Here is a 13,935-nt window from a genome sequence, read left to right on the forward strand (position 1 = left end):
AACATTCATGAACACAAACGTTTGAGAAGTCATTCCTCAATGTTAAATCTATAACAACTGTACCCAACATACTGTATAAAAACAATTCCGCTGGTGCCCAACTATCTACACAGTGAAGAATTCTAATCCCATCATCGTTACTGTGAACAACATGGTTCTCCATGTGACCTTGCTAAGGTCACTGCTCTTGCTAGCGGTGTGGCCGTCTAGCTCAGCCACTCCTCTACTGAAGAAACCAAAGGGAAACTTCCAATTAGGCTGAGGTACGCCCCTGGGGGCTTCTGGTAAAACTGTAGCATCAGCAAACCTCACCTCAGTGGTCAGAACCAGAGGGGATGCAATGGGACACTGAAAATAAAAGGTTGAATATATGATGAATATTAGGGATGTGCATGAATGAACAAAATCATTTTCATATATTCTACCAGTCTTAATAGCGAATGTTTGACTAGTCAAAGGGTATTACACACAAATAGGCACTTCAGATTAATCAGCTCAGCTGACAAATGAAAACATTCACCGTTTTATATTATAACAGCATTACATTGGCGTATAAACATTAAACAAACATAAAAACAGCAGCATGTACATCTTTTAGATCATTGTAGCTAAACCATTCATGGGGGAAAGAAATTCACAACTATTAAAAATATATAAACTCATCCCTAAAGGACAATTGGCATTTTACTTTGCAAGAGTGGAGATGTGTGTGCCTACCTTGACCGTCTGACAGTGGAAAAGGTATTTGGCCCCCAGGATGTAATTCTGTGGTAAGTCCTGCAGACCCATTCGAGCCCACAGCACTTGAACAGCGAGGGAGCGAGGAAGAAGGCAGCCTGACTCACATGTGTCCTGAGAGAGGGAACAACAGTACAGAAGAAATATTTGTACAGTGATTCTTTTTTGAGAGTGTACAAACAGGTTCATTTTGTTGCATTTCATACACTCTTCTGGGGAGCCCCTGGAACCTCCTCAAGGACCCGACCACGTTGAGAACAACGTGGCTAATTGTGGTTGAGAACCACAATTAGTATACAGACATGTATGGACCTTTACTAATTATGCACTGTAGGACACGATTATAAGTCATCAGGAAAGCAGTCTGATTATCAAAACTATTGCGCAATTAATTTGCTATCACTGCATTAGTCAAATGATTCCCAAGATATTGCAGTGAAGGTGAATAATTCCATGGTCGGCAATTTAGAATTTACCAAACTTTTCAGATTGCAGACTACGTGAATTTGCGAAACATTTAAAACTTTAACATTTTGCATTTCCAAATACTTAATTGGTATTTCTCCACTAGTTTAGTAGTCCCAGCGTATGCTGTGCCATACCTGTGAGCTGACTGTGCACTGCTGAGTGATGACTCGTGTCCAGTCCGGCTGGGCTCCTGAGCTCATGGCCATCAGCTCAGGAGTAGCCTGTCCCTGGAGAATCCCATAGACCCGGGATCGCAGCTCAGAACAGTTATTAGACGGGGAACTTAACATGGGATACAGAGAAAGACAAAATATAGAAATTAGGGTAAAAGTCGAAAGGTACAAGGGTGCAGCCCTGCACTGTCACATTGGACCTGCTCTTAAACTATACAACATTCCTTAAACCAGTGGTTCTCAACCATTTTCATGTGAAGGACATTTACGCGAACATTTTGTGCCAGGGAGAAGGTGCCATTAGATGGTTTGTCTACATTTATCGTCATTTTTCTGATCTACAACACGTGATGCGACGTGTTGTGAACTTGTAGCAAAAGTATAAAGTGGTTAAACTGGTCCTCATTTTGCTGGGGAACCCTGGGGCTTCCCGGACCCCTCTATAAGGCGGCTTTCCATATACATGGACTTACCTAGCCCCACCCCACACCGCCCACCACAGCAACGGTTTCCACTACAATGAAGTGGGTAGAGTGGTGTGTAAGTGGTACTAAACTGGTGCCTAAAAAGTACCCAGTCTTGGGTAGGTCTGAGCTGGGCTAAGCGGGGCTAAAGCTGTGACGTATAACGCTGCTGCTACTGATTGGTCGGCTCACAGCTGTGTCTGTCCACTCAGGTCTCTGTAAAATGTAAACACTACGGTAGCAGTGTTGCCATGTCCACTTATTATAAGCGACATTGGGCTTATTTTTCTGTAAAGTTGCTTGTAAATATTGGTAGTACTTTTACTCCACTACAATTATCTGAAAACGTATTAGTTACTAGTTACTAGTTACTTTTCAGATATAAATGATTACATTATAAAACATACATTAACCACTTAAGCCCTATTGTATACCTAGGCTATTTGAAAATAGCCGATCTACAAGCTCACAACGCATCGCATCATTGTAGATCTGCTATTTTCAAACATTTTAGTACTTACTTTTGGTACCTTAAGTACATTTTGATACCAATAGTTTTTGTACTTTTACTCAAGTAATTCCAGACTTTCACTTGTAGAGTGCTTCTACATTGCAGTATTGATACTTTTACTTAAGTAAAACATTTGAGTACTTTTTCCACCACTGCTTGTTTCTAAAATGTAGTTGATTATTTGGGGCTTGTTTCCATATGTTGTTGAAACCAGTGGTTCTTAAACATTTTCATGTCAAGGACCCCCAAATTAATATGTATTTGTCAACATTATATATGTATATATATTTTATAAATAGCAGATGCACACACTCACAATGCGTCGCATCGCTACGCGTTATGAGTTTGTAGATCTGCTATTTTCAAATAGCCGTAGATAGTCGCTTCTTTTGGGATTGTTTTCATAGACCTGATTGCTTATTTTTTTCTGCTAAACCTGGCAACAATGAATGTGCGACGATACACGCTAATAAAGTTTTTTTTATATAAGTGATGGCAACGTGTTTAGACACCACACAGGTCTTCCCAACAATAGCGAAGATTAAAGTCAGGGTGAACATGGCCAAATAATAACTTAAGAGCCAAACTAGCTCTGAGGAAGCACGCTAGCATTTAGGCTAACCCTGTAGCCTGAGGCTAAGTTGGTGTGTTAAAGAAAGGGGCGTTGATTTCCTTCGGGAGGGGAGGGGAGGGGAGGGTGGGGATTTTGCGAGTGGGGACTTTTGTGCAATGGAAACGCAAGACATTTTGAAGCGGTGCGGTGCGGTTCTGGACTGTACTGGACAGTGTCGTGCTTAAGCTGTGATGGAAAAGCGGCTAAAAGAGAACTGCCTTAAACATAGTCTAGTTTTAGAATGTTTACTGATTTGCAATTTGACTCTGACATTCAGACTGCAAAGAACATCTTTAAATCTGGTATAAGAACAGGACATGACTGCCCTTGCTGCATTTCAAACTAAAATAACTCTTGACAAAGGGAATGCTGGACAGTGCTGCCTCACCTGAAGGTACAGCCAGTGACGGTGTTGTGCGTGAAGAGGACGGGGACTCGAGTGCTGGGATCATGGGAGCACTCTCCTCCCTGTAACACCCCAAGAACAGTAAGCTGATTCTCTGTCAAGGAACAAGAAGGACAGTGCTAGACGGTCCAATGAGAAGCCACTTTTATTACAGCAATCCCAATGAAAGAAAAAAACTCCTACACACATGTCATAAAATGCAAGACAAAATATTTAATGGGAATATAACAACGTTTCAGTCAGGTTCTCTTTAGATTTTTCTTGCATTTCATGACAGTGTGCTGGGAGTTTTTTTTTGTGAGTTTTTTCTTTCATTACGTTTGGGCCCTCGTTTGGTCTTCTCCTACGCACCTGTCGCCTTTGTAGGTGTGCAAAAGACTTGCTTTTTATTACAATAATCCCGCAATAGTGGTGTAACAACGACGGTTCTTTAAGAACCATCATTAATCAATGCCCTTGCTTTTTTACACAGAAGCACAAACAAATGCTGCAACCTTACCCACCTTAAACATGCTGTGTAAAACGGGCTAAAGTTTTCAGACTGTGGTGGAAATTCTAGGTTCATTCCTATCTTTTCATCAAGTTTCCATACTGATTAAAACAAAACTTGTAATGTGGTGTCTGAGGCAAGGATACTGGCTGGATAGCTTCACCAACACGAACAATGACAGGAGACCCCACTTTAAGTCCGACCGGACCGACCCCAACGGTTGGTCTTGGTGGACCAAGGCGGGGTGTGGCTAACTGCAGGAGAGAAATTTGTTATCGGCTTAACACAAAATATGCAATATCTTTGAAATATATTAAAACGACAAAGATTTGAACAAATCCTGAAATAGAGAGATCATGCAGGTCAGAGAACGTGCAGGTGTGACAAACTACCTGGAACTGCACAGTGTGCGTCTGTGACAGCACTTGATTCACAGCGACATCTGCTAAGACCATGTTGACTGTTGCATTTGTGATTTCACCTCTCCCTGTGTATCGTATAACAAACTGCACCTGAAGAAATGTGAAGGAGATTTTTTTTTTAAGTTTAAAGCTTTCTGATCGAAGATAAAGACACATTTTACTTTGGTTTATGTCAACAATAAATGCACTGATCTTGTTTTTGCCCCATAGAGACTGTGGCACATCAACTGTTTGTCTTTTGGTTATTTTTGCCCTCAAATTGTCCTGAAAGACCAGAGCCTACTGTATGTCCAAGTGGACAACCTGAATCTGAGATGCGATCTGGATGGCAGCAATGCACCCTATTCTATATGACAAAATGATGACTATAGAAATGAAATAACCACTAAAATCCATTCATTCTAAAGATAAATTAGCTAACCTGCAAGCTGATGTTTGGTCTGAGCTGGGCTAAGCGGGGCTAAAGCTGTGACGTATAACGCTGCTGCTACTGATTGGTCGGCTCACAGCTGTGTCTGTCCACTCAGGTCTCTGTAAAATGTAAACACTACGGTAGCAGTGTTGCCATGTCCACTTATTATAAGCGACATTGGGCTTATTTTTCTGTAAAGTTGCTTGTAAATATTGGTAGTACTTTTACTCCACTACAATTATCTGAAAACGTATTAGTTACTAGTTACTAGTTACTTTTCAGATATAAATGATTACATTATAAAACATACATTAACCACTTATCATTAAAGGGATACTTCACTCTCGGGCCGGGGACACATTTAAAAAATATATTAAAAATAAATGAAAAAAGTTATGGAAAATTCATGGCCCCCTCACACATTAGTAGGACACTGCGTGTCGTGAGGGGGCCATGAATTTTCCATAACTTTTTTCATTTATTTTTAATATTTTTTTTAAATGTGTCCCCGGCCCGAGAGTGAAGTATCCCTTTAACCTATTCTATATTACAAAATGATGACTATAGAAATGAAATAACCACTAAAATCCATTCATTCTAAAGATAAATTAGTTCCTGCAAGCTGATGTTTGGGGATATGTGCAAATGTATGCAAAGAATACTGCTTTAATTGACAAGCTATGACAAAAAAGCTAAGGCTATATAAGCTTGGCCAATATTTCCAATAAACAATAAAAGTGATTAGGAGTTATCCATCATTGCATACAGTATTTATAGGTTAATAAACATGCCATATGCAGATGTACTGTATACACTGCACTGGATCCTTGTACTAACCTTTGACACCACATTCAGACAGGAATCATTTTGTAGTCTTGGTGCAGGCCATTCATACAGTGGAGAAACTTGTATCTGAAACAAGAGTTGGTGCTGCTATAGTGTGCTCAATGGCACGTCATAAAAACTCAACTTCATTTAAGCAGAATATTCTCCCTTTTTTCAGTGCAAAATAACTAACAACAGGGCAGAGCCTTATTGCAACTAATGCGGGTGACAAAGTCCATTTTCAAAGAGATTAAAAAAGGTCTGCCAATGAAATATTGTTTTCAGCATCTGCAATGATTCTCTTACCAGCAAATCTGTTACTTCCGCTGTCTCTGGTACTGGGAGCTGCAAAGAAAACATTAACTGGTTACCGTTTACCGCACATGCAGCATTGAATGGCTTGCATGACAGCATGTACTATGGGCAGAATGACCTGCATGACAGCATGTACTTGTTTGTAGAATTACATGCATCAAAAGAAACCCTGACGAAGGCCAGAAGGCCGAAACACGTCTGTTGTTAATGACTGCTGCTGCGACACATTAAATGACTTTTTTCATGAGTGCGGTTGTTCTTTTGATGTACTTAATTGTTTAGAATCTGCACCCGACATTGATCAAAGTGTCTTTTAGTTGAGCGCACCGAGCCTTTGAAGTACCAGAATGACATGCATGACAGCAGCATGTACTGTACGTAGGATGATGTACCATGGCAGCCTGTACTGTAGGTAGAGTGACGTGCACAACCTCATATACTGCAAATGGACACACTGACCTTGATGAGGTTTAGGTCAGAGAAGTAGGATTGTGCACTGAGACTGGGGTCTGAGACACAGGACTGTGGCGTTACCACTCGGGTACAAGACAGAGACGCAGACCTCAGGAACTCTGGAGGCATGGGAGGGATGGAGGGAGGTACGTTTACAAATCAGAGTGTTTAATGAGTGTATTTAATCAAAAATTATTCAGATATTGCTATACCGTATATCAAATGTAATTCTGCGTTAACACTAGCAGCTACAAAAGCTACTGCAAGTGTTGGGCATCAGTTTGTACCTTCATGTTGCAGAGTTGAAAATGAATAGTAGCGTGTTGCTTTATAGTGTGTGAACGCAGCATTAGTCAATCAAATTACACAAGTTACTGAGACGTTCAGCAAAGAAATGCTGGCCATGTCATGACTGAAGCCTAGTCACTAGGCTTCAGTCATGACATGACCATCATAGCTTGTCTTACACAGTATACACTAGGCCCTAGTCACTTTAGGGCCTAGTGTATACTGTGTAAAACAAACTATGACTCACGGCTTATAGTGCTTGGCAACGTGTCGTCACCACGGGGGGCGTGGCATAGTAGCTGCAGACATACTGGTGGGGGTCAATGTTTATCCCCCACCAAGATGTCCACCGCTCCAAATGACACTTGTTGACGCCCCCTTCAGGATTTTTTGCTACGCACTATAGATCTGGGCATTTGTACTCGGCTCAGACTTGCGTCCAGTGTCCATTGCAACGGTGTGAGCCGCTGGAAATTTCAGGAGGTATAAGTCTAGAGGATCACAGTCTGTGTGAGATGCTCCAACCTATTTCAATGAGCCATGGAGTCTCAGGGGTTGACTTACACTTACACTGTATAAATTAGGCTTTAGATAACAGGAACATCAAGCTAAGATAAGGTGTAAGCCTACTTGCAGGGTTGCGGTTGACACAGGATGAAGATGCCACTCCTGGAGATGGCTGACGAAGAAGTCCCCGCACAGAGGACATGTTGAAATAAGTTAGGATGACATCATCAACCTAAAACAGAACATAAAATGGCATCATAATCATATAAACCCTCAAAAACACTTCGGAAACTTCACTTTTGTCGATTAAAAAAAACAAATGGGGGTACAATGACAAAGCTTTCAAATCACATTCCTGTGGACAGGGAAACCTGAACATTTTGCTAGTGGTTCCCAGCCTTTTCTAGATCAGGGCCCACTTAAATCAAATCTCGTAGCCAAATGCGTGCCTTTTCAGAGCATGTTTATTGTAATGATCAATCAATCGATTGTGTTCCAGTTTGGATCAGTGGAACTAACGTAGTATACTTTAAGTTGCTTTATCTGTATCACAATGAAAACTAATTTTAGGTTTTAAAGAAAATAGTAATACCATGACATTTTTAATATTAACATTATCATTCAAATCGTTATGTTTTGCCAATTATTTGGCCCCCGGCCCAGAGGTTGGGAATCACTGTTCTAACTGCCTCTCTCACCCTGTAGAAAGATCTGGTGTGGAGGGCAGTGGTTATGGGTGGTGGTGGTGAGAAATGGTAGGAGTCCCCTATCGCTGGATACTCAGATAGGGCAGGCAGAGTCTGTGGTGCTGTGACATTGCCTGTGGGAACACACGTTGGGAGAAAAGGTCTGATCTTTGTTTCAAATTAAGTAATATGAAAATATAACTCATGGGGACACTACATTGAAATTGTGATCAGTATCAGGTCATTTCAGCCAACAGTGATCCGACTACAGATTGAGTGGGTTGGATTTCCTGTAAAATCCCTTCTAACAAAGTAGCAAGATATATATCGTCTGTCGGGTGGAAACCTCATGTTAAACCTCATGTCCAAAACTGTTACTTTTCAGGATTCAAATTCGAAAGTAGCAAAAGTAGCAGATCTACAAGCTCAAAACGTGTCGCTTCGTGCCACGTTTCGAGCTTGTGGATCTGCCACTTGTGATGCTTTTATGTGATGCTGTAGTATGATCAAGTAGGACGTTAAATTCCGAAAGAACACAAAAAGTTTAAATATGGAGATAAGAGGTTTCAGCAACGGTATCAAATGCTTCGGAGGCGGCAAAAATGAAATATGCCCCTAAGCATCTCACAGGGAGTGTAATGCATCATAGGTTATCTCAATCCATTTGACAATGAGGAAATCCTGATCTCTATAGTGTATGTTCTATTCTTTGTGGACTCCTTACTTGTTTGCTAGGAGCCATCACCTACAATGTAAGAACCTCTCATCAACTACTGTACTTTCTGTAAACATTTGTTTATGGCCCTGCAATTGGTTCAGGGTCCCCTCCCTCACAGATAACATTATTATTTTTGCCAATAAATGAATCTAATAAACAGTACACACAACCATAACAATCATATGTAGCGTGTTTGGCTCATTCCAGATATGATTTACTTGTTTTTAATAGTGTGATACATATTACAATTTTAATACAGTGTGATACATCATTAATCTAAATATATTTGTATTGGTGTCAAATCTTGCTTGCTGTGCCTTGGGGGTAGTTTTTGACCCATAGACTTTTTGTTAAAGGGCCCCTAAAAACCTTGGGCTAGCACCATCTCTTGTGCCTTAAAATGATCTTGACTCTTGTCAGTTTGTGGGCAAGAAGAGGAGACTTACCTTCAGGTCGAACACAGAACAAAGAGTCTGTGACAGTAATGAGAGAGTCATCCACATTGGCTTTGAACATCAGCCACTTGTCAATGCAAACTCCTGATCTGCAACACAACAGTTATTTTTGTTTAACGCTGCATGCTAAAAGGTGTGCAGTGGATTTTAACACACCAAAGGCTACTTACATGGCTTCCTCTGGACATCCAGTGAAGACAGACCTCAAGTCAGCAATATCGCAATCTTTTACATCACAACAGCAACCGATGTCACAGAAGTCTGGGGTCAAATCACAGAGACACACTAAAAAGAACACACATCGTCCAGGTTACTCAGCGGGTAGCACAGCTTAGGTTTTTTGTAAAACCTACAAGGTAAACGGAGCACAGTGCCATTGGCACAAAAATCGAATACAGAACACTATAGAGCAGTGATTTTCAAACGTCTTCATTCTAAGGACCCCCAGTTTACTATGTATTAGGCCATGGAGCCCCCAGAACTCTGAGAGTGTACAAATGAGAGAATGATGAGAACAAATTTGGTTCCATTAGTACACTCTCAGAGTTACCCTTCGTTCAGCTGGGGACCCCCTGGAACCCGCCCCAATGACCCCTTGGGGGTCCCCAGACCACACTTTGAGAACCACTGCCATAGACTAGCCTAGAGTATGTGCTTCACCCTCTGTCATCACCACAGGTTTTGCAGTGGCCGTAGATGGAGCTGCAGAATGCAGCACCGTAGTGGGAACATCTGATGGAATCGGGTTAGTTGTGCTTGTGGTGGAATCAGCCTCTTGGGTTACCATCTCAGTGGTCCCGGTGGCTTCAAATACCTCCAGTGGTGGAAAAAGTACACACAATTTTTACATGAGTAAAAGTACCAATACTGCAATGTAGAAAATACTCTGTTACAAGTAAAAGTCTGGAATTCAAAATTTACTCAAGTAAAAGTTCCAAAGTATCAAAATGTACTGAAAGTGCCAAAACTAGAAAGTAGTCATTATGCAGAATGTCCCGTTTCACAAGTTTTGAAATGTATAAAATGTATACAAATCTTTTGAAAATAGCAGATCTACAAGCTCACAATGCGTCGTAGATCGGCTATTTTCAAATGGCTGACATATAGGGCTGAAGTGGTTTATGTATGTTGTGTAATAATAATCAAAATCTACAAAGTAACTAAAGTTTTCAAATAATTGTAGTGGAGTAAAAGTACAATATTTGCCTCTGAGATGTAGTGGAGTAGAAAGTAAAAGTACTGAAAATTGAAAATACTGAAGAAGTAAAACAAATACCTCAAAATTGTAGTACTTGTACTTGTGTACTTGAGTAAATGTACTTAGTTACTTTACACCACTGAATAATACCTGTTGTTGCTCTGTAGCCCACCACCATGGAGAGGAGGTGGTAGAGCTGGACGGTTCACCATCATCTGCCAGGCTGTTGTCAGTGGTTGGAGGAGAAGTCAACTCAGGAGGATCCGTGGCCGCACAACAAGCCAAACGTCCATCATACAACAAGACCACACAAAGTAGCACCGAACACCACAGACAGAGACAGCAGGCATTCATCTCGTCCAAAGGCACCTATGTGCAGTGGTGGAAAAAAGTACTCAAATATTTTAAGTAAAAGTATCAATACTGCAATGTAGAAGTACTCTTACAAGTAAAAGTCCGGAATTAAAAATGTACTTGAGTAAAAGTACAAAAGTATTGGTATCAAAATGTACATCATCATGATTTGTGTGCATGGGGATCTCATCTTAAACAAGCTCAGTGCTTAATGAGTCTTCCAGTTTAGTAGACCTTGTATTGTGAATTTGTACTTCCATGTACTGTTGTTCTCATGTCTTACTAAATAAAGTACATCAATCAATCAATCAATGTAAAAGTACTAAAATGTTCAGCAGATCTACAAGCTCACAACTGGGCTATTTTCAAATAGCCTATATATGAAACAGGGTGGTTAATGTATGTTTTATAATACAATAATGTACATCTGCAAAGTAACTAGTAACTAAAGTTTTCAAATAATTGTAGTGGAGTAAAAGTACAATATTTGCCTCTGAGATGTAGTGGAGTAGAAGTAAAAGAATAGACAATTGGAAATACTCCAGTAAAGTAAAAGTACCTCAAAATTGTACTTAAGTACAGTACTTGAGTAAATGTACTTACTTACTTTACACCACAGTAAGCTGCACCGCTTTAACCTGGAGCTCTCTCACTCTCTGGGGAAACGTTATGCTAGCTAGCTAACGTGTTAGCTCCATAGAGTTAAAAATAGGTTAGCTCCAACGATATTCTACGCAATATTCTTGCCAATTTCATGTTAAAAATGTAAGTTAAAATGAGGGTAAAGAGAGCGAATCGGTCTTTTAAATGGTTTCATTTGAGAAATGGCTCGCGATCACATCAATGCCTTGTAATGTTGTGCAAATGTGCTGTAGCTGTTACCGTAGAATATGGCTTATAATACAGAGAGGGGGGCAGAAGCTTCGCGTTGCTAAGGAAGCTTCTGCACTCATATCCGTTTCCATGGTTCTGAGTTACCGTAAAGATTGGAGAATTGGTGAAGTACTTAATTATAACTATGAGCGCAACTACAATCTGAGAAATGTTAGTGGTATTACATTTCCCCCCTTCTTTTTCTTATTTTTTAAGAAGCAATAGGCCTACCACAAAATAAGAATAGTCTGTTACAAGTAAAAGGCCTGCATGTGTTCAAAATATCACTTGGATATACAATAATAGAGTACCAGAGTAAAAGTAGGCCTAATGATTATTTCAATTACATCTTTTGGTCAAACGTTTAAAAAAAAAATAGACGTGGTTAATGTATGTTTTGATTGGATTAATTATTTAAATCTACAAAGCAAAGCTGTCAAATAATTGTAGAGGAGTTGTTGAGGAATTTTCCATGCTAAACCTCTATATACGTAAGATCTGTCCAGATTGATCTGAACTAACATATGATTTTTGTTTGAACATCTTGAGTATACAGTCTACCTTTGTTTATGGTTCCTAAGTGACTTTTGCCATGAGTACTGATTGCATTTTGTGACATGCATTACTAAGGTACAGAGTTAAGACCTGAGAACTCTGCATGAGGAGACACCCATTACTAATGTGTTAGTTATAGAACTAAATCCAGGAGGGCTATCCATGACAAGGGTCATGACCTGTTGTTGTGACCAACCATGTTGTCATTGCTAGAATCTCCTCTGGCTGGTATACAGAGATGCTCTTTAACTTATATTTTGTTATAACACAGTATCTATATGTTTTTTGTATCTCATTGTTTCATGTGTGCCTGAAAGTAACATCATGATCTCACAATGGCCTGTCTGTGTGTGCCTCAGCAGGCCTGTGTGCTCTGCTCAAGGCCACAATACAACACACAACACGTGCGCTCCCTGGTCAATACAATGCCAGGCCTTGACAGGTACATGGGTATCTTAATGTTGTAGTGTATCCTGTAGACCAGGCCCATTGCAAGTTGCTGTACTCTGTCCTCAACCCTGAGCCACCCTAGCAAAATGAGCAGGGGTTAGATGAGTTGTAGGTTTAAGGCCAAGAAGTAGCCTTGTTTTGGGATGGCGGAGCCTTGTTTTTAAGGCCTTTGTGGTGTTGTCGTGGTACCATGAGGTGCATGCATAGTCGAAGTGACCTTGGATGAGGCCGGCCCCTGTAAGAATCCTCAAAGTATTCTTACTGACTAGAGAGGAAATCCTTTACCAAAAATGTGTTCTTTGGTAAGTTTGGTTGACCTTTTTGATGACTCTTGTTGCCATTCTATCACCAGAAAGGTTTGCCTCTAAAATAGAACTCAGGTAGGTAATTTCCTCTTTTCTTGTGATAACATCATCACCCACTTTGAATTGATTGTGAAGCTTTGATTGCCTCTCATGGCAATGACCGTTCTGTTACTGGCTATAGTTGCTCTCTCAACTCCACCAACTAGGTGTCAGAACAAGCTAATACACAACAAATAGTTGTTATTTGTAAAGGTGTGAAAGAAGGGGGGTTCGGGCTGCAAGAATCAAGTGCTGCTATGATTGATAGAACTGCCAGGGATCAGATTACTGCAGCCAATATGGGGGAACAACGTTGTTGAATTCCTTAATCAAGGTGAAAACATGCAATTTTGTCAATGTCTCTTATTGTAGGCTTTTTTTGTACATAGTGTTATTTTCTCTGTATTTTTGTGTTGATATTTGAACTGTTTGGTTGCTACTATTGTCTATGAAATGAATACCAATGACCTCAACGGAAACAAGTCCGCAAGGACTTTTTTGGACGGACCTTTTAGACAAAAGTATTATAATTGTAACTGTGATGTTTTACATTCTTTTTGCCTAATAAAAATGTTAATCAATCAAAGGCTGCTACAGAGGACTGACGGTGGGAAAACAGCATTTTAGGTTTGTGGGTCCATCCCCCGACTTTTTCCCGGCGCGGCTGTCCAGAGGTCCAGATAAAGTTCACACCAGGGTTGCCATGTCCGCTTATTATAAGCGACGTTGGGCTTCTTTTTCTGTAAAGTTGCTTGTAAAAATTGGTGGTTGCGGTTTTTTGGGCTTGTTTCTAAAAGTGTAATTGCTGATTTAGGCATGTTTAAAAATACATGTATTATCATTTTAACCAGTGGTTCTCAGATATTTTCATGAAACAGTTTTGTGCCAGGGAGCATTTGCGTTGTTAGAATGTTACCAAAATATTCAAAATATTCCACATTTTATTGCAAGAGTTTTTGCAGATCTACTAAGCTCACAACGCGTCAACATGCGACGCGTTCTGAGCTTGTAGATCGGCTGTTTTTCAATCGTGGAAAGACTGGTGACGCGAGGAGGTTACTTTTCCTAGACCTGGTTGCTTATTTCTCTCACAAAATATGGCAACACTGGTTCACACTCCAGAACTCCAGAACAGCGGGTGGCGGAAGCCGTTTCTTTTATAAACAGCATGGCGGGCGCCTAAAGTTGTACACAAACATTGAACATCCCAGTTTTAA

General features: G+C 40.4%; 1 protein-coding gene across 2 annotated transcripts; it reads right to left on the bottom strand.

Moving 5' to 3' along the window:
• Window positions 1-105: 105 nt before the first annotated feature.
• Window positions 106-11,377, bottom strand: LOC308104466 (tectonic-3-like; the record flags this gene model as incomplete). 2 transcript variants are annotated; one of them, XM_080454896.1, is made up of 16 exons in its annotated part: window positions 11,104-11,377; window positions 10,293-10,511; window positions 9,605-9,758; window positions 9,115-9,229; window positions 8,936-9,033; window positions 7,784-7,905; window positions 7,209-7,317; window positions 6,297-6,409; window positions 5,829-5,867; window positions 5,535-5,609; window positions 4,256-4,375; window positions 4,010-4,117; window positions 3,356-3,459; window positions 1,341-1,488; window positions 718-852; window positions 106-348 (listed from the first exon to the last, which is right to left on the bottom strand). In XM_080454896.1, exons 2-16 carry the CDS (start codon window positions 10,494-10,496, stop codon window positions 106-108), a joined length of 1,887 nt encoding a protein of 628 aa, XP_080311022.1. In that variant the 5' UTR covers window positions 10,497-10,511; window positions 11,104-11,377. The 2 variants fall into 2 exon arrangements, with proteins under 2 accessions (XP_080311022.1, XP_080311023.1); XM_080454897.1 differs by having other exon boundaries at window positions 11,100-11,377.
• Between the last annotated feature and the right edge of the window lie 2,558 nt (window positions 11,378-13,935).

This window comes from Gymnoscopelus braueri (genome assembly GCF_963280865.1).
Source record: "Gymnoscopelus braueri genome assembly, chromosome: 17".
In the NCBI taxonomy this organism is placed as follows: Eukaryota; Metazoa; Chordata; class Actinopteri; order Myctophiformes; family Myctophidae; genus Gymnoscopelus; species Gymnoscopelus braueri.